Below are 22365 nucleotides of genomic sequence, written 5' to 3'. Positions count from 1 at the left end.
TAGCATGATGATACATAGCCTATAACCTTCCTCGATAAATGGCCTATCTAACACTGAAAGAATTTTTCAAATCGGATCAGTAGTTCCTGAGATTAGCGCGTTCAAACAAACAAACAAACTCTTCAGCTTTATAATATTAGTATAGATTAGTATAGATGAAAGGCCCAATTAGTTTCTATTGTTGCAGAAAGTGTTCTGTTAACATCGCTGCTCTGAGTTGTCGGTTCAATTCCCATCCAATAACACAGGTAAATATTTGCATTTTAATGTGACAGTTACCTAAGTCGGATAATTTTCTTGAAATTGTGTGCCAAAAGATACATTATCTAACTTGCAATTAAAATATTATGCAGAACACCCTGTACCTGATAGCTATAGGTCGATATTATGGAAATGTATTACAATCAGATTGATAAGCGGTCTTAACTGTTATCATTAAATTAGGTCGATAATTTTTAAATTCGGCCAAACAGTGTCGGTCTTTAAACAAATGTAGATTTAATCATCACAAAATGGTAAGTGGTTTTGTTCTATGTAACTATTTAAATATTCTTGAACATGACACTGAATATCCAGAACTTTGTAAAAGTAAAAATAGTTAGGTACATCGATCCCTATTAAGCTTTTGGCCTTTTGGACTTATAAAAGAAACTGATTCATTCGTTTTAACCCCAGATGCCAGGCATGTTAACATCAAACGACTGCTTCTTCTTGATGCAAGTCATACATGTATGAATTTTGTTAGACTCCATAAACTGAGGTTTTGCCAACGGCAAATAGTCTTCTATTTATCAAATCATTTATAAAACGGTGTCTCTATTTCAGATAATCTTTTTGTTGCTTGCGGGATTAATTTCCTCATCGTTATGCGCGAGAGAAGGACGTCTCCTGTTGGAGACTAGTCTTCAGGTCGACCTGCAGCCACCGATTGAATACACTCAAAGTACCAGAAATGTGTTTATTAGCTGGGTGAACATGCCTCTTGATCACTTCGACCCTCAGAATAATGCCACGTTTAGAATGGTGAGTACCTAACCATTGACATAATATCTTACTGTGCACTAATACAACGTAAACAGTGTACTTGTTGTATCCTAGTTGCAAATATTTCTGCCAGATATCGCCGATACAGGCATATAATTTCGGGGACAAGGGCTTTAGGTCATTCCGGCTTATGCAAGAAGCTCGTTTTTATGATTTCTGGCACCTACTTTGTGTTCGGAATCCGGGGCATTAAGATCTCATTGCTGAATTTCATTGCTTATTGCACGGGAGAAGGCGCAGTCTCAGGATACCTAATGTCAGTTAGATATCATTGTTTTCTGCTCTAGCGTTTTATGTACAACGAAGACTTCTTCGGTGGCAATGGATCCCCCATCTTTATCCTGGTCGGAGGAGAGTGGGCTATCAACGCTGGGTGGTTAAGGGGCGGCAACATGTTTGAAATGGCAAGAGAGAATAGAGGCTACCAGATTTATACTGAACATCGGTATTATGGCGAGACCATACCTTTCGCGTGAGTTTTTTTGTACTTATCTACATGTGTTACTGCCTCTGTGGCGCGGTCGGTAATGACTGCGACTGCCGCGGAATAGGTTTCGGGTTCGAATCCCGCGTCGAGCCAAAAAGTCTTTTGCGTTTTCTGTTAAAATAGCTCAGAGATTGCCCGGAGTTGAGAAGTTGAGGTCATAGACCTGAGTGCCTCGGAGAGCACGTAAAACCGTCGGTTCTATGGCTAACCTCTCACTGGTCGGTTTAGCCGTTCCACTGGACTAAGAGAGTAAAGGAATAGTGCGGTACCTGTGTATTGTGCAGTGTGCACACACTTAGAAACTTTTTACAAAGTCCTGCACAGTCTGGCTAGTTTCAATGAGACTAGCCGCCGTTGCCGAAATCTGGTAGGACGACACTACGCTAAATTGAAAAGTTCAAGAAAACTAGCTATGACAACTAACTATCCTCTTAAATAAGTAATTTATATTGGATTTCTTCACTTTTTCCATCTTCCAGTGATTTCTCCGCTGAGAATCTACGATTCCTTAACATTGACCAAGCATTAGCTGATTTAGCGTACTTCATCAATGATTTGAAGAAACAACCACGTTTTGCTAATAGCAAGGTTATTTTGTATGGAGGCTCCTATGCTGCTAATATGGTGATGTGGTTTAAAAAGAGATACCCACACTTGGTGCTAGGCTCTGTAGCGTCAAGTGGACCTATACTGGCCAAAGTTAACTTTCATGGTGAGTATGATTATGTGCATTTATAACACAAATAATAATGATTCAATACAATGTAATTAGTTTACTCACGTACTTGTTTATAATCTCGTGTATAATATGAAGTATTCACACGGTTTTAAACTAGAAAAAAACTATCTTCAGATATTAAACGCACAAGTCGCTGAGGTAATTAGAATTGATTACCGATGGCATGTTAATGACATTAATAACATTGCAGAATATCTCGAGGTAGTACATGAAGCATTTTTCCTGGAGGGTGGAGAACAATGCATTTCTACAATCAGACAAGGCTTATTAGACACGGTGGCAGCAATGCAGACTGAAAGCGGAAGACGATCAGTGGAGCAAGCCTATAGGCATGTATCGATTCTGTTATATCAGTAGAATCAAGTGGAATGTGACAAGCCGATATAAATAAATATTATAATTGAAAGGCAGTCGTCAATTAGTAGAGGATCCGTGGAAGCAACTCTTGGCACGAAAATTCCTTAGATGGGTGACCGCTTATTAGTACCTATAAGTAACCGTAGGAATACTTCGGAGGGCATATTAATAGTTGGTGCTGGTTTTTGTCAATTAAGATAACAGTCGTTAGCCCATGTCAATTGCGTTTTGAACAACTTTGACATCAATTAGATCAACCCATAAGTAAAATGCAACTCTTTCTGCAGAATATGCCATCAACTTGATTACGATAATCGGTTTGATCTGGCCTACTTCTCGGGACTCATCACTTGGACTTTCTCTGGCGCAGTGCAAGGCGCAGTCCCTGGAAGTCTACTGGGCTTTTGTAATAATTTCAACACTACACTTTACGGTACGAAAACTCTTTCTTTTATAAGCTCTTGTTAAATGTAGGTACTATGTAATGTTCGAATGCCTACCTCGTATAAGAGGTACTCATTCGAAATTGTATGTTGTTATTATAATAATCATAGGCGCTTAAATATGTAATAGACTAAATTATTAAATGATGAGTTGCATTACAGGAAATACTCCCATGGAAAAAATTGGTGGTTTCATAGCAGCTTATCGAGGGCTTGGTAATCAATGCTGGACAATCAGATACGAAGATTTTATCGCGGGCTATATGCCCCCGTCAATTTGTAAGTTTGTATAGACACTATGTTTTTATATACCTAATATGCGCCTAATATCTCCAAGGCAATTGTTTACTCAGTTCTATTTTTCCTACAACTTGTTGACAAAACCTTATATAGTAAAAGTTCATATCCGACTTTAATAAAAGGAGTAGGTTCTTAAATCGACGAATTTCCCAACTTCTCTGCTTCCTATTTTGAACGCCTGCTACTTTTTGCATCATGGTAGACTGGAAGAAAATGCCTTTGGCATTAGGTCCACCTGTATACAACTTTGTATCTAAATCGACTGTATTCTATAATCATAACACGTATATTTCAGCGCGTGCTTGGTATTACCAAACATGTACAGAGTATGGTTTTTTCCAAATTGCACCAAGTTCCGGAACTGCGTTCGATCCGTTGAAATGGCTCGATGTGGAATTTTACGTCGATGTGTGCAAGAGAATTTTTGACGAGAGGTAAGAAATTTGACGATCATGTTTTTGAGGCCTACAGAACTTACTTAAAAACAACAAAACCATAATAGGTGTGTCGATTAAGCCGGGCCCATAAGTCCGTAGCGAGTAGTCACCCTATGCGCGCGGATGTCATAGATTTGATTTCCACATGCAAAGCAAATGTCAGCAACAAGTCTTAGTCTTTTTTTAAGATAAATAATTGTGTAAATTACGTTGGAAAGATCGTCTCAGTTTTTTTTTGTTTTATCACTTAAGTACCAGTAACTTTCAATCTGTCTGTAAAGCCATTTTAATTTATGCCCCTAGATATATTTGTGTACAGAAGAAACTCAAAATGGGATTATTCAAGCTACTTACTCGAAACTAAGTCACTATTTGTTTTAGATTTGACGAGGCCTTCGTATACGACGCTGCGGAACGCGTGAACTTGATTTTCGGAGGTTTATCGCCTGCAGTGAACAACACGATCAATATCCACGGCTACATTGACCCGTGGCGTGCCCTCGGCGTTTACGACGAACATATCGGAGAAACTTCACCCACTTATAACGTAGCAAGGTAGTAAACACTTCAAATTTTATTTTAAAAACAAAGATAGGACTGGATCTCGTATGTAAATGGGCTATAACTCATGGATAGGTTAAGATTACAGTTAGCTCAAATCTTTAACGATCGTTCTAACTCTTTAATTTTTTATAAATGCCCTGATCAAATAAAACATTGTAAATACGAATACAGGAGCCAGGAACAAAAAGATCAATATTAACCACCAAATACACAAAGCTACGGTAGTTTTATACTTACTTAATGTTTTTATGATCCCATGATAAATTAATAGTAATTACGATTAATTACGCGTGTTAGATAACATCAATTATCACGGCCATTGTTGTAATTTTAAACGACTCCCGTTATTAACAAAGATTGAACAATAAAAAATCTTCAAAATGTTATTACTGCAAGACCTTGCTTCTTATGAGGTTATAGCTGTGATGGTTGCGATAACGTGAGTCATATTATCACAGAATAAAAACGTAATAAGTAATAACATTAGCCGACTACTGTGATCACTTTCATTTTTTTATATCTGCATTAACTTTTACTTCAGTTCAGATTGTAAATCTAAATCTGGATTTTTATTACCTATCACATCTTTCATTTTAAATGAAAAAGATGAATACTTGCTTATTATTTTTCCTCAGGGCTTCGCATTGCTTTGACATGAGGACCTGGGCACGTACAGACACCATAAGAATGACTGCCGTGCAACAAGCGGCGCGAAGACTAGTAGCGTCCTGGCTTTCCCAGTAATTTTTATATACTTTATTATTAAAAGATAAATTACTATTGTGTGTAATTACGAGTAAAATGTAACTTTAACTGATTACATTTACTTAAATCTTTGCCTGGAATAGTAAGATGAATATTTTCAAATAAAACCCTTCTTTTTTACTCTCGCTAATATATCGAGAGGACATAATTTTATTAAGTTAAAATTCCACAATCTGACAAATTGATAATCCACAGAAGTTAATTAGAAACTTTAACAGGTCGAAGTTTGAAACAGATCAAAAAATATAACCAGAAATACTCACTAACCGCCCTACGAAATAGTTAAAACTAAGTTAATTCCTATGTCAAGTGTACGGTTAGCATTTTCCCTAATTATAACTACCGGCGGAATTACAATTACAATAAGTATTAAATGCACAGTGCACTACTACCCTGGCCTAGTCGGTGTGTTTTCAAAATGGCTCTTTTCCACGTCAATCCTTTTCAGAAACACAACACAAATTGTACTGCGCGCGAGATGATAACCGACGTAGTTTACTAACAATTCACAGCAAGAAAGGCAGTATAAACATTTACATTTCATCTAACGTTAGGAAATTACAATTAAAAAATATATACATATAGGGAACGTCTCGACGCAGCACTATATTTGCAGTGGAGCGAAGGATAGATAAATAGGAACTATTTACCTCACTCTCGCTCCACTGTGACGCGACCAGGGGAGTAGTCTACTCTACTAACAAATCATAGCACTTACACCGTAAAGCGTACAGAGAAGAACATTCGAGAGTGTAGGCAGTCCATCATTTAAGTTATAAAATCATATTTTTGATGTCGATAAAAGTTCATTTTCAATGAAATTATTGGGCAGTGTAATAAGCTAAACAATTTTATTTAAAGGAACAGAACATGCAACCTTAAAAAATAGGACTGCCGTTTGAACCCCTGAACTAACTCAAATTCAGAAATGACGGCACCATATTAAACCTATGTGTCTAATAAACTAGAGAATACTTAAAAATTACAGTGAACCCCGTAAATGCAACCGTCACGGGATGATATCACTGTCGCAGCACAGTTCCATTGGCGAGGTTCGGTCACGTACATTACTGTCTAAAGAGAGAGACACCAGCGTTCTCTGCGTCCTCGCTACGATAACCACACGTAAATTAAGTGTTTATAACATACTGGTGAAAATATTTACAATGGTCTAATGTTCAGGTTTGAAGTCATTCTACAACCAATGGTTTGGGATTCTCCCATGGGAAACCTTCCCGTCCGAAGTGACCGTAGGTACTGGTTCTCTGATAGATTGGTGCTCTCAAGTTCAATTCCCTGAAAATAATTAAATACACATTATTAAAGAAATCTATTCTATTGAAATTCATGAGTGACAAATGAATCAAACTAGTGGGAAAAAAAATATTAATCATTTGTCTTAGTAAAAAGAATGGAAAATTATTACTCACTTGACGATTTTTCCCGGTCGTAGATCAAAGTTCTTCTGTACAATAGAGAGAAGTTCCTGTTGGGTCTTGTGTGAGGTTCCATAATCGAAAACGGTGATGGAAAGTGGCTCCGCAACGCCAATAGCATATGCAACCTGAACAACAAAATAATGTTATTGTATACACCAGTAGCTATAATTAGAAGTTAGAACACTGCCTGATATAGTAATGTTGTCCTCTGCTATACAGATTTAATTATCATCACGATTGCGTGCGTCAAGCTTATCTATCTTAATTACAACTTAAGATCGTGGTCATTTCTAAGTTTCTAAATAGCTATTCATCTAGAAACGTCTTATTATTATTTTTTGTTACTATCAACTTTACAGGTCATCATGACAACATGATAATGATAACCGATTAATAGAAAAATCATGACTTAAATTTACCTGAACCATGCAACGGCGGCAAAGTCCAGCCTTTACTAGCGACTTGGCGACCCAACGAGCGGCATAAGCAGCTGAGCGATCAACTTTGGTGAAGTCCTTGCCAGAGAACGCGCCACCTCCGTGGGCGCCCCAGCCGCCGTACGTGTCGACAATGATCTTACGTCCAGTCAGCCCAGCGTCAGACTGAAAATTAAAAGAAAACCCATTAGTTATGTCATTTTATGTCCCGTTATTTAACTTAATTCCGTCGGTAAATTGTACAATAACATTTCTATTTCAAAATGTACCATTTGGCTAAATTCTGTGACGAACCAAAATTCATAAAGAAGTGAATAGACGATTACCTGTGGTCCTCCAATAATGAAGTTTCCGCATGGGTTGATGTGAACTACGGTCTTTTCATCGAGGTAGTGAGCGGGAATAACTTCTTTGATAACCTTCTCCCTGATCTCGTCACGCAAGGTCTCCAATGTGATCTAAAAATTTTATAAAAACAAATATTAATCAATAGGTCTCTACAGGTCAGGTTTGTAATCAGCGGTTCCTCTTTGGAAGTAAGAATTTGACTACTTGTAGTGTGTAGGTATTTTATTTATTTATAGGACTTCTTTAAGATTCTAATCACAATTCAATTAATTTGAAATTCCAAAATAATGCGCCAATCTATTATTTTTTCCATTATCCTATTTGCTTTGTAAAATATTGCAATAGCGTGGAGCAGCGATTTATATTTTTAGTATAAATTGCATGTGAACAGTGCAAATATTAAACTAAACCTTATCGGAATATGTGAAATTGATTAATATGTTATACACTGTCGTGCATGCCATAACTAATTAAATATTTAAATAATCTATTTCTGATAAAATCGTCCATGACATGTCATGGGCAAGTGCTAAATTACTCTTATACTGCGAATCTCGAATTATTCACAGTGAGAAATATGACGCATCACTTCACATACGTAAGCAAGTTTCTGACGTCAAAAACGTCACAAAGTGCAAAAGAATAACTCCGGGCGGAAACTAACAACATAAATCTATGACAAAAAAAATACCTTTTCTGAATGTTGCAGAGACACTACAACAGTGTGTACTCTCTGTGGCACTGTAGCGCCTCCAGCAAAAACGTACTCGCAGGTCACCTAAAACAATTATAAATCAATATTATTCACTGTTAGAGATATAATCATGCTAGTTATATCGACCTAAGTACGACGAGTCGAAGAGCAGTAAGATTCTTCCCAAAGCACAAATCCACGTGCTTCAGGCGGTTGTCGCATCAGAATCAATCATATTCAACTTCGAACATAACTAGAAATCGTTCATTATCTTTTATCAATAATCGCATTAAATGGATAAATTGGATCCAGTATAATATACTGTTAGCATGTTACATTATTTCGAATTTCATCAAAAATTTAAAAACAAGGGATATAGAATAACAGATTATAATTCAAGTTTAACTCAAAACGAATTCTGAATGTCCATACTGTTACATAGCAACAGTTATAATAATATAGGGAGTTTATCAGTCGACCACCCACGACGCGACGGCGATTGTAAGAAATGAGCACATAGACAAGTAGCCCATGTGTAAGATTATTAATAGAGTAAAAATTCTCTGCCTATCTTTCTGAAATAAAATATTATAAGCAATGGAATTCTTAATAATTACCTAATTAGGTAAAATGTATAGTCACGCGAATGTACTTTCGCGTGACTATACATTTTTGTATAACCTTGAATATTTTAGCCAGTATTTTATTGTGTGAACAGCTTCAGTCGTTCAATTATACAAGATGGCATGGCAAATTAACTATTTGGCTTCCTTAGAAACCAGCTACTATAGTCACCTAGGTCCTTATCATGTACGTTCATATTATTGAAAGCATAACATAACATCATTATACTATCCCATGTGCTGGTAAAGCAGATTCATGTGAACAGTTCTTGCTTATTCCTCATCTTTTGATATTTAATAAACAAACTAAATCATGGTATCAATTTTTTTAATGTAAGCACTCATACACCAGACGACACTAATGCCATTTTATGCTCTTATTGTGTGACGTTGCTAAGTGGTGCGCTCCTAACGTATAAATTGAGCGATCTCAAATGTCGCTCGGCTCTGGTGTCAGTTTTATCACTTAGTCAAACAATTGATGTATCATCTTCATTGATTGTCAAGCAATTTGTAAAGCTAAGAAAATATTTTATACCAAGACTCTTTTTCTACAGTTTTTTATAGTCAGAATAAATCAATTTAAAGACTGAAAATTGACACATAGCCAGTGAAGTCACACGCAGATTTTTTCCTTAGTAATGAAATGCTTCTACATACTAACATTGAAGAAGTCGTCATAGTCGTTATCACTACATGAATGTTAAACACATACAGTCATAAAAATATCTTGATAAATTATCATTTAACCTTTGACAAAAGTTTGTATATCAAATAACTTCAGGGGTCAGATTATTCATACTAACTACTTCTGGTTGATATGTAATAACTAATAATAAAGATAGGGGACATGATAATAATTAATTTTGATTAAAAACAACTGTTTTAGTGGAAGGAACATAAATCTAGAGTAAAGGATATGAATACATACCTGGGTCTTAGAGTCTGGGCGTGCCCACCAGAATTCGCCGTTTCGTCGAAGTTCTGCAATTTTTTGATTTAGTCTGTGAGCAAGAACCACTGTCAGAGGCATGCATTCCTCAGTTTCATCAGTAGCATATCCAAACATCAGGCCCTGAAAATAAAACAGGAATATTAATCATAATCATATCAAGAAATTAACCTTTACATAAAAGTAATGATTCATATAATAATACCCTGGTGTTATGTAATATCATCTTTGAGGAAAAAATATCAAGTTTACAAAAACATAAGTGCTCCAATGATAAGGTGCACTTTCAACTTCTTTATATATAGGTAAACAAATATTTTACAAGGAAAAAACAGATGTGTTTTCCTTGTATCAACAGCAAATATTTTTTTGCCAGGCTTTTCCTTGGATATTCAATGAATTCATGAAAAGGAAAACACTATGACTCATGGATGGAAAAATGTAAAGCATTAGTAATCAATTACTCAACATTCGCAACAGGCCATATACATAGGTGATCATTATTTAGTCCCTGGATTGATGTTCAGGTGAATGTTAATGGTTTTTCCAGATAGGAAGTTTAGTACCAGTGATGATTATTGTATATAGGATGAGCTAATAACTAGAAGACATAATATGAATAATATAACTGCTTTATCTATAACTGAACGCTAATAATGATATCAAAGTACTTAATTTTGTGTTTTTTAGTAATAAATTATGAAATACACAAACTTAAGTAACATACCTGGTCTCCAGCCCCTACTTCATCCTCACTTCTGTTCTCATGCACCCCCGCAGCAATGTCTGGAGACTGCTGGTCCAGTGCAAGCATCACGCAGCATGTCTTGTAATCAAACCCTGATCCCAACATGCTCTTATTAGTACTAATGAATGACAATAATCTCCAATAAATCTGAATTGTTTACTTAAATCCTATTAGACCCAGTTCCTATTCATAATGATAAATGTTCACAGCATTGTGATAGAATTTCAGGCATTATAAGGTAATTCTGCAGTCTGTAAACATGTTTTTATGACCTCAGTGATATGAAAACCCAGATTTGTTTGTTTTTGTGCTGACCATGCAGATTTTATACCCAATAATATATAGCCACTAGACCCAAGTATCTTCGTGCAGCATATTTTTATTCAATTATACCTGGTCTCCTGCCCCAATATCTACTTCCAATCGGTCTTGATGTACTCCGCCAGCTATCTCTGGGCTTTGCTGTTCTAAAGCCACTAATAAATTTAGTGTACGCCAATCAAAACCTAGTGTGCACAGAATAATATTCATACATTACTATGAAGAGGTTAAATTAGAATTTAGAATAGCTTGTGTAGATACTGGCTATCAGCCAAAGCACTGCATCTGTACACCTTCAGTAAATTACAGTAATACAAGGATATCATGTACATACCTTTAGAAGAGTCGTCATAACCGATGTGTTTGACTGTGTCTCTGACCACCTTTTGATAGTCAACATTAGCTTTTGATGTAATTTCACCGCACAATAACACCATCCCGGTTTTTGTTACAGTTTCTGTACGAATAAAATTATAATTAGTTAGAAACACGTATCGGGTTACAGTAACTATAATAATTAATTAATTTAACACCGAATCACCGATTTACACTTACCGCATGCCACTTTTGCGTCAGGATCCTGTCTCAAATGTGCGTCTAGAATAGCATCGCTTATTTGGTCGCACATTTTGTCTGAAATTAAATAATAATAAATTGTACATAAATGTCATTTTCATTATATACAAGAAATTACATTATTGTTTGGCCGAGACCACGTGTTGCGATTATTTTGACAAATGTAAATTGCAATATAACCACTAGCAGAACCATGATGTAACAAAACATTGCTATTGAATAAAGCATGGTCGTAACGTATAAATACTGCGACAAAATTATAACATTTTTACAGTCATATATAGTTCTAATGTAAACAAAAAAGATCAGTAATATATACACTATCTGCGCACATGCTGAGGCGGCCATATTTTGTCGAACAATCCCTGCATTAGTATTTATTGGAGAAAAACTAACCTGGATGACCCTCGCCGACTGATTCCGATGTAAATAAAAACAATGATCCATCTTCCATATCATAGCTGTGTCCGTTTGTTTTAGCGTATCCATTCATTTTTGAGGTCTCCGGCATTCTGAATTTAGAGTTAGCTCACAAAAATAACCCGAAAGAGTCCCCTTGAATTAACACTGTGGAAAAGAGGTCTGGTTAGAGATCGCGCTGATATTTATAAGGTCGGAGAGGCGCCACAGAGCACGACTTATTAACCAATCAGAATGCTTCTGCCCTATGGCGCTGAACGTTGGTATTGGTCGAAATATATTGTTTTGATTTTGTCTAATGTAAAACACAAACGCGCTAAATTTTAAATGCGTGGATGTTAAAATGCTTTTATCTTTTACAAAAACATTATTTTAATTGAACAATCTTAATAACTTACTTCAATTTCAACAAAATGATAATGCCTCTATCTATACTACGAATCATTGCTTAAAATAAATCGGTATTAACATTTCTTTTTAGGTTTTTTCGTATTTAGTAAAAGTTAATTCGAATACAAATAGCTACATGCTAGGTAGGTACATGGTTTTGCCTAAAAGAAAACTTACAATAGTCTAAAAAAATTACAATCATATTGAGCAGGTTGCAACTACTGCTATCTAAGTAGGCACACGAGATGGTAGACATTATAATGTTGCACAAGATAGGTACATCTAAGTGCGTTAATAATAATGGCAAAATATAATATAACAAAAAAAAGAACAATGTCTCCATGGTAAATGTAGTAAATATTCTCACAGTATTCATTTGATTAACTAATTCGTGTTTGTTAAAAATAAGAATATCTACCTCAATTTATGTAAGTAAGTATATTCCGAGACACTTAATTAACTTAAAATGTGACTACAGACATAGGTTTATTATTAATCACTAATCATGCTCCCTTAAAACTTTTTCAGCTTTTATATTAGCACCCTATAATGTAGGTAAATATTTTAACTGAAATTCGAAAAGATGTATTTTGTAAAATATAATTAGTTATGCAATAGTCCACCGAAAAATGTTTATTTAAAATAATATAATGATAATGTTCCTGTATGATTAATAAATTAAAAAATTATAAAATCTATTTACCTCCAAATGTTTTTTATATCTGATGGTTCCACTTAACTTGCACCACTTTTTACAAAATTATTTTTGTCTAAGGAAATTTTACAGAAATACTGAGCAGTTCACTTGGACAGACCTCGTCGTCAACTGAGGATAACTCTCTCGTTTCATGATTACTTAAAGACTTGTAGCATACACTTGATTCTCTTGCACCGATCACGTCGTCTCTTTCAGAACTTGATTTGTTTTATTTTAACTTACACGTAGTTTTACATAATACGATATTTTTCTGAAAATGTTTTCGCCTGTAAGAATTTTAGACAATCGCTCTGAATAAGACGTAGGCACAATGCAAAGCAAACGCACAGCTACACTCAAATCGTACACCTCGTATAATTTTCATTAAAAACCAGTATTAAATACAGATCTATAGTTTTCATTCTCCTTGGGCAAAAATACATTAATATTGCGCCTTTATTTATTAAATTGTTGATATAAATGTCAAGTCGTTTTATAAATATTTATGAATTTAAAAAAGGTTTTGACAATAGAGGTTATGAAAATAGAAATGGTTAGAAAAAAGTAAATTAAAAAGTTCGCTTTTGTTAAACAAAGATAAATTAAAACCTGAGTAGGTAGGTAGATCAATTATTCTTATGTTATTGAATGGCTTTAGTTTCTCAACCTACATTATTTACCTTAGTAGACTCTACATTACCTCGAAGACTGTAAATTTCATTTCTCTTCATAATAGGTAGGTACCTATTAATCTTTTTACATCGTACAACTGGCGGATCCATAGAGTCTGTTTATATTTGCTCAAGTTGATTTATTTTAATAGCAATCTAAATAAGTAATTATGTTAGTCATTGCATTAGTTATTGATAGTAAGTCTATGAAGCGATCCACAATAAAAGCTGATGTAACCGATGAATTATGATATAATGTTATATTTATGTAAGTAAGCTAAACGTAATTAATATTACTTGATATTGATTTGTTACGGAGTAGATACAATATTATAATTGCATGTCAAAATCGCATCTCTATTATTTCGACTGAATAAAAGGTTTACAGCATCTAGTAATCCAGCTGGATAGCATTTCTTTAATAATTCTGAGCAGGATCCACAAACGCTTAAAAATGCCTTATTTTCAAAACGACGACCGTATTAAGTCGGTAAAGACCTTCTCAGCTTTCCGCAGAGAAGCATTAGAGATAACATTTAATTTTAATATATTACGTTATTAAGTTTTTTAATACTTAGAGAACCTAACTAACAACTTCATTTATGTTACTATTGTTATGTTTAAAAATGCAAGTTTCCTTCTGTAAAATATGAAGAACCTACCTTTAATAATTAGAGCCGTCTATTTTAAAAAATCTACCACATTTTTTCTCCAAATACCGATTGGAATTATATCAACGGCCTTTGAAGCAACCTCAATTTGTAGGCTGCTGAACAGCAAAACCAGATACAAGAGTACAAGCAATAAGTTTCACTTGTAAAGCCTGTAGGCTTTGAAGCTTATTTCATAAAAGCAGTTCTTTGGTTTAATAGCCCAAACTAAACTTCGTTATTAGTAAACAGCGAATGAAAACTTTCATATGTTATGTAAAAAGGGCAACATTTAGCAGAGATCTGTGTGAGAACACAGGTTGGATGCATTTTCTAACAAATCATTACGACCAAAGGAAGTGGAACCGCAGGCATATGTTAGTGAAACATAACTTGAATATTTGGCAAACGCAAAGTGATAAGATAAACTTTAACCTTCAAATTCAAAGCAGATACAATTGAGTATTATTATTGCGATTCTGACGCAATTTTTGCAATCAGGGGATGGTTCAGTATACTTAAATATTCGATAACATTCCTTGTTTGTGGTTTTAGTTTAACTGATAATGTGTGCGAATTTACTCGGACCATATGTCATGTCATACTGGATAAATGATGAGTAGGTATTTTAATCAAGCAGTGATGAATTTGACGATAGTTTAGAAGTGCCCTAAATTAAAGTTAGGAAGTGATTTACCTGAGCTAAGCTTTAAGTTAAGTAATGTTTTAGAAGTTAGCTTAATTAGAGCAACGAAAATAATTCTGCAAAATTATAAGGCTTAAAGCTCTTTCTATATTAGCGTTGAGTGTCATGCACTTACATACTAGGGTTCGGTATTAAATAAAAAAAAATAGGATTATCACAGGTTCTTTTTAATTTCTATCTATCATCCACATCATGTTAGTACGCATATTTTATTGACAAAAAATAGCGGAGATAAAAATATTGCAGCCCTAAGACACCTATTGTTACATGCGATTTCCTAGTTGTGTCACATTTGTAAATATGAGTTTGTTTATGTTACGAGCCAAATTTGGGAATAGCCTACATAATTATTTATCTAAATTGGATATTTAAAGAGTTAATTGATGTATTTTGTATTATTGTTCTGCACACGGTGTGTTAAAAGTGACATATTTTTTTTGAGGGTGCTTATCAAACAACATATCAAACCGTGAGCAATCGTCAATAAAAAGTGAGGTCGATTTGGTTCGCGGCAATTTTTATTATTGCCTTAATCTGTAAACAATTCTAGAAGCATAATTTTTTGTATGTTATTTCACGTAAAGTTAAGTGGTTAAACGCTGAGAAACTGAAAGATAGTTTAGATAAAGGTAAGTTTAAACCTTTTATATTGTAAAATATTCAGGTAGGTATCTACCTATTTTCGTAGAACTTGCAGTTCCAAAAATAAAAATCCCTTCGCGCTCAACTGAAAATGGGTTCATTGCAATATGCAAATAAGCTGTATAACATCGAAATTATGCGGATTGGTTTTCTTAACGAAGTTTTTTCTTAAATCAGCAAATGAATAAAGTATATCAAAATGTAACTACCTATAATATTATAATTTTCTTAATTTTGCATACGGTATCTGCTTACACCTGCCTAACTATTGAAATGCACCTTCTGCACACAACCCGTCAGTCCTTTCAGTTGTCCCTCAACTACAAAAGATCTTATTTATCGCTTAACTTAATCTAGAAGCTTCAGAATATTTTTTTTCAACGCATTGCTGCTTACCTACGAGTCTGTCCACTAGATGTATTTATTACACAACTGCTTCTTCATTTAAGAAAATAAAAAAATAAACATTTTTAATATTGTAGTCGGCAGCTTCTCTCCCTGATTCCATTTTATAGGTAGGTACGTCCGGTGTAAACTAAACTGTAATGAAACCCTAGATTTACAAACGAAAGTTTAACTATAAAAGGCGGATATTTTTTTAGGTTATTACGTATTTACATTATTAACACTTTTATTTATCACGTTGTTTCTATTTAACATTCTTGTAGAACTTATTCACAAAAATATAACATGACGTCAGTCTGTGTTGTCAAGCAATATGAGCTTGTTTTCATCTAGGCTTGTTTTCTCTAATCGAAAGATCAAACTTTATTATTGTTCGCGTGTCACAAGTTAATGAAAATATTTAGATTACATTTATTTCTTGGTAGTAATTTAATGCCTATACACGTGATGGCAGTATTTCGAATGCTCGATCGTTTTAAATACAGCTAGAAATCTAGTAAAGTATCGTAACAATCAAAATGGACTTCTTGTACTTACACGATATAAACATCCTACAGCAAATAACAACCGTAATTTACTGTAAGGTATTTTAAATAAAGTTTTACTAAGTGCAAGATGGAGTAATCGACACTCGAAATTGATAGTGGATCATGTATGTAAATGAATGGACAATGTCCATTGCACATAATATCTCAATGGTCACCCATTTAATTGTCCGCATTCTGTGCTTAGTGCTAAGCCGTACTGAGATTTGTGACTTGGAATTACATTGCCAATTCTAAGGAATCCTTTCTCATGTCATAATTACGTCAGCAATTTTGATCATAACATTAACATAATATAAAACGTGTTTTCGCAAGTCACATTTATCATAAAATAAAGTAAATTAATGTAGGTAGGCAACTACCTTTGTTATAAAATTTTATATCAATATTTTTTTCTCGTGATAGCTTAAGGGTAATTAAAGTAACATTAAGATTGCTACTCATAACTTGAAATTATACAATTCCATCGGCAGTAGGTTTGTAATGGTAAATGAAAAGTATCAAAAATATGATATACGGGTCAACTAATGGGTTAAGTACACCTGTTTATCACCATGCATTAACATAATGTTTATGTGGATAAACCTGGCTGTCGGTATCAACTAGATACAGTACCTATAGTACCCAGTACTAAATACAGTTCCGTGCAAAATAAGTAATTCATCAACCCTACACCCTGGTTCTTCCTTTTCTGCAATCACTTAGATGTGCTTCCACGGCCCATGAAGTCCGGCCACGGACTTCGGGTAAACATGCAGACATCGTCAGCAAAAGAGTAGCAAACATGGTTCCTAATAATTGAAACCTTTCACAATTTTATAAACAATACTTTCTGTCTTATCCTGAGTCATTAGCATTATTTCTAAGAAACAGGGCCGTACCATTAGAATATGTTTCATGCTTGTAATTTCCTGTTAGGTAGGTTTTTGTAAGAGCTAGGTACGAGTACATTCCATGTATACCTGTATGACAGCAGTTTGCATTACTTTTCAATTGCCCCTCGTCAGTCGGCGCTTATAGGGTTCCGTACCCAAAAGAAGCCTACTAGCCGTCCTCTGTTCATTTGTAAGTTTGTTGCGAGGCTGTAGGTATATCACAGATGTAATGGACAGAGGGCCTCTACATTCTTTCTAAGACTTAAATATTGTCGAGCATAGGCTAAAGGCCAAAGTATGGATGGTGTGACTACATCTTTGATTAGAAGACGGCTAAAATTGAATGGCGATTTTTAAGCAGTTTTCTTGGTTTTCAAATTATGGTTCAATAATAACAGTACAGCTTAAGACAAACAATAACTAGTCATATTAAAGTTTCTTAAATGCTTTTACTTACGGAGGAACTAATCAACGTCGAGTTTTGTCCAATCCCCAAGTGTTACTCCAACTCTGGCTAAGTACGAATTTCTGAGAGCGATATCAATATATTTAAATAAATAAGTTTGTTCTAAAACCTACTTTATATAAAGCACTTTCAAATAACCCGGTTAGGGGTGGGGCCATTATGAAATGACGCGCCCACTTCATCTTAAGAAAAATATTTTTGTATAACTTATTGTTATCGTAAAAGATAAAAAGTTATTATGATTGTGAATGTAAACTTTCGATTATAAGATAAGTAATAACCTAACATCTGACCTCACGAAACTATCAGTTTTTTATCATTTAAGAAGTGTACGTTTGTTTAAATTATGTAATCTCAAAATTCAAGAGTATCAAAAGGTAACTAGGTACTAACCAAACCTTGAACCTAAAATGCATCAGACCTCGAACATTGATTTATCTTAAAATAAAAACGATAAAGAAAATAAGTAGAGTTCTTATCACTTCGATTATAAATTATATTGACTTCTACTGTAAAGTGTAAATTGTACGGAATAGCTTCTAAATTTTGATTGAAAAATATATGAATCTATTACTCTTTACTAACCAACTCCCGTCGCCGAAGATCTAGCAAGTCATCATTGCGTGTTGTTTCCTTCCTTGACTGTCACGGCAGGACATTCCATCGTCCAATACAGTAAATACATTTCTTTTCAGATCTTCCTTAGTTCTAACCACCACTGGCCTATTTTCACAATGTTATTTCTTACACTTACTTACAGTCACCTACCGATTTCAGGATTTTTCACTTTCCATTAGGGTTAGATACTAATTCTAGGCAATACCGATTTGGTAAAAAAAATAAGTAGAAGTAGACATTTAATTTGAATTCTTCAAGACAGGTAATTCGAATTGATATAGGTAAAAACAGTGGAACTGAATTCTTTAAGATTTTGTATAATTATTTTTTAAATTGTGAATACGTCACTACTATGCATTTGCGTCATTCACAGCGATTACACCAAAGTGATTAATGGGGTATATAAATAAAATGTTATTTCTTGCGAAAAGTAGTGAGAATAAACGTACACAAACTTATGTACTTACCTATTCATTGTTCACAAAACTTTGTATATAAAGTTAGTGGAACTAATAAGATTTTGAATAATATGAATGAAGGATTTGAAAGTATACACTATCATTATACAGTTGATTGAGACTACGAGCCCAGTCCGCTCGTAGTCTCAATCAACTGTATAATGATACATATTATATAATCACCAATAATGTTACTAAGTACCTTTATTTGTGCTCTTTTAGGTCGGTTGTTTCTTTTTCAAAAATAAAATCTTTAAGCATAGAGGATCACTCGGGGACTGTAAAATATTTACTTACATATTTTTTGCAGTAACTAAAAGACTAGAATATATATTTGGATGTATTTAATTTTGAGTATAGGTTTATGAAGGTTTTTATTGCTATGATGTATGCCCATTGTAATACATAATATGTTTATAAATTCGTATAAATAAAACACTTTTTTGGCACTTACAAAATGTTACATGGCCTTGCGCATATTTGATACCACACAGAATATTATTTCTGTTTGCGAACAGCAGTTGTAAATACAACAATAAAATTTGTACATTGATCACTATTTTGTAATAATACTTTCAGTACTAAAAGTTCTGACCAAACATAAAACTATCCTTATCAGTGGTACCTTATTGAAAACAATACGTTGCGTTATTAAGCAGAACCTTAATTTCACATTATTAATAGGCATGTTATAGGAATCAATAATCATGCAAATTGTAATACTTATACAAAACTATTTACAGTGTGTAATCTGTGCTATTACTTACATTATCAATCAAGTAATATGAGGTCACATATTAAGCTGTCATCCAACGATGCATAATATCCAAATAATAGATATACGGGTCACGTAAATATGGTTCTGTTGGTAATGCAATAATCTGTCATATTACATAAATAATTTATTTGTTTAAACATATAACTAGGTCCCTAATTGTCGAAATAAATAGATCTACGAGTGAAATTATTATAAAAATATACTGAAGATAGACTAAACTCAGCTCTAACTGTAGTTCAATTAGAGGAAGTTAATAAACCTATATTGGCGATAATACTATATTAATTAATTGCTCATTCATGATGATTTTCTAGCATAATTACTGAGATCAAAGGTCTGGTTAAACACGTGTAGGTCTATGCTCTAACATCCACAAAGATCTAGTATCTTGATGTAGGCACCTATTCAGTTCTAGTTTTAGCTCTCCTATTTTGTTAGTTATCTCATGACGATCTCCTAACATGTTTTTTTCAGTTACAATGTACGATAGTTGATTGAATGAGAAACGTAAACATAACGCACGTTAGGGTTTTACTGTTTCATTATAATGTAAATAAGTATGAACATTATCTTTCGGAATGGACTTCCGATCTTGTTGGGATAAAAATAGTGATGCCATTCACACGCGATGGTAGTTCCTCTCGAATATATAATGCCTTTGAAACTTATGTTATTATGCACATAGATAAGTTTCTAGTTTAGAACATGGTAGTGTATCAGTCAAAACTCAAGAAAATTTATTTAAGTAAAGCTCACCTACTTGCGTTGTTCGTAAACATCTATTTAATGGATGTTTTTATAGAATTTATGTAAAAATAATATAATATATCGTCATATTTTTCAGGATTAATAGTCGGAAGTTGCGACTTACGTCATTAGTCGCAGCGCAATATGTTTGTTGTAACCTTGTAGACTTAATTAATCATGAATTCCCTGTTATATCAAAATAATATTATTTTCATGAGAATAAAGTCTAGGCAGGTCTGACAAATATGTAAATTAGCTATGTCTCGTATTGTTAACAATGTCAATGAAATTACCATTGAAATAAGATGTGATTAAAAAACGTAATTATGACGCATTCTCACAAAGCAAAGATGAATAAATTAATGAATTTATACTTAATTATTACAAAACGGTTAACTGTAAATAGTTTTTTGAACATAAAAAGTATTTTATGAAAAGCAGAAATGTTAATCTTAATTGTACCTAGGAATTAATTTTGTTACTAATGAAACAACAAGGAATGAAATTCTTAACTCGTAAATTGGGTGGTTGGTCGGCCAATGAACCTATGATAAACGCAAAAAGTAAAATGTATTTTAAAAAAAGAAGGTTAACTTTAATTTAAGGAATAATCTTATTCATGAACTGATACTTTTGCTTCTTGCTATATATACTTAATTAACTGTCGCTTTCCACCTACATAGTAAGTAAACATTATAGAACTTGATTAAAGGTTAGGTGTGTTAATTTAATTAAGAATTAAAGGTAACGTAAAATCATTCTTTAATTTTCGGAAATCGTTATTATTATTTTTTATGAAGGCACTGCCTGCTGATATAGTGTAGGCACACAAGGCATCGTCAACCTCCATACCGCATGCTATCACACCAATGTGACAGAAACTCAATGAACCACTTTGTAGTAGTCAAGCTCAGGATTATAAACTAGTATCTTCACTGCCATCAGCACCAAAGAAGTAGTCACGAGTTTTAAAACTAAGTAATATCATTGTGGTCTCCAACTAGATGGCCGGATGAAATCGTGGAGGACTGCAATAGATGAAGCAAGCGTAGGATCGTAAAAAATGGCGTACTGAGGGGGAGAGCTATACACAACAGTGGGTAGAAATGGGCTGAATGAATAGATAGATTAAATATGTGTTAAGTCAAGTAATAATTGGTTTTAGCCAGCTAAGTAGGTAAATGACTTGCTCTTCCCAGTTTCCTATCAAATTGCAAGATAATGAGCTCGTGCTATCATTTCTGATAAAGAGCACTGAGATGGTAGAGTCAAGACATTGACCCATTGTTACATAAAGGTCATTTTTTTGTCATCTTTTAGTTAATTGAAGTGAGGTGCCTGTATTGATAAGCTAAACATTTAGATAAATTAATTTATACAATCATATCGCTACTGGTTATGTAAGAAGATTCTTCTACGAGATTATCAATCCAATAAGTAGGTAATAGGTACCTATCCCGTAAAATAATAAAAAAATATATACCTACTAAATTACGCTTACGTATAACTTTGATCTGAAATAAAATAAATTTGTTTTTACTAGTGTTTTTTCCCTAAAATTCATATATTTTTAATTATAGTCGTGCTATAAATCGTGCGATCTGTATCGTAGAATCTTATAACATCAATTGGAACGATATCAATGATATTTTTTTTGAATTTCAAGATTAGATAATGACGCAAATCACGGCATGTATTTATAAATAAAGAAAATTGATTTGCTAATATGTTGAAATTAAATTAAGGTTTTTATTAATTTGCTATTATGGTTTTAAAATGGAAATTTTTAAAATGATTTATTTAATGGGGTTAACAGAAGGATGAATAACACCTTTCGTGGATAATTTGTACTAATGTGATTAAACTTTACATATTTCTTTTTCCGTTATTAGCAAAATAATAATGTATCGAAAATATTTTCATCAATATTCTGATGATGATTGAATTATCCCTTTCATTACCATTTGGTCTGTAGGTAAGTCTGTATATAATAACTCATTTCTATATTATATAGATAATCAAT

The 22365-nt window shown here is 33.7% G+C and overlaps 2 protein-coding genes across 3 annotated transcripts; one reads left to right on the top strand and one right to left on the bottom strand.

Moving 5' to 3' along the window:
- The first annotated feature begins 416 nt into the window (after positions 1–416).
- LOC142973648 (putative serine protease K12H4.7) lies at positions 417–5151 on the top strand. The gene is made up of 10 exons (XM_076115582.1): positions 417–515; positions 826–1023; positions 1332–1516; positions 2011–2243; positions 2461–2599; positions 2915–3060; positions 3233–3349; positions 3666–3804; positions 4189–4362; positions 5007–5151. The coding sequence occupies exons 1-10, from the start codon at positions 513–515 to the stop codon at positions 5113–5115; spliced, it is 1443 nt and encodes a 480-aa protein (XP_075971697.1). The 5' UTR covers positions 417–512; the 3' UTR covers positions 5116–5151.
- A 95-nt stretch (positions 5152–5246) lies between these two features.
- On the bottom strand, positions 5247–12936 carry Sam-S (S-adenosylmethionine Synthetase). Of its 2 annotated transcripts, none has more exons than XM_076115584.1 (11): positions 12788–12936; positions 11671–11841; positions 11254–11331; positions 11033–11155; positions 10771–10883; positions 9609–9752; positions 8052–8138; positions 7339–7470; positions 6995–7177; positions 6567–6700; positions 5247–6432 (listed from the first exon to the last, which is right to left on the bottom strand). In XM_076115584.1, exons 2-11 carry the CDS (start codon positions 11783–11785, stop codon positions 6327–6329), a joined length of 1215 nt encoding a protein of 404 aa, XP_075971699.1. In that variant the 5' UTR covers positions 11786–11841; positions 12788–12936; the 3' UTR covers positions 5247–6326. The 2 variants fall into 2 exon arrangements, with proteins under 2 accessions (XP_075971699.1, XP_075971698.1); XM_076115583.1 differs by lacking the exon at positions 10771–10883 and adding an exon at positions 10357–10469.
- Positions 12937–22365: the final 9429 nt, after the last annotated feature.

This window comes from Anticarsia gemmatalis, chromosome 6 (genome assembly GCF_050436995.1).
Source record: "Anticarsia gemmatalis isolate Benzon Research Colony breed Stoneville strain chromosome 6, ilAntGemm2 primary, whole genome shotgun sequence".
Taxonomy (NCBI): Eukaryota; Metazoa; Arthropoda; class Insecta; order Lepidoptera; family Erebidae; genus Anticarsia; species Anticarsia gemmatalis.
This window is presented reverse-complemented; position numbering and strand designations above follow the sequence as displayed.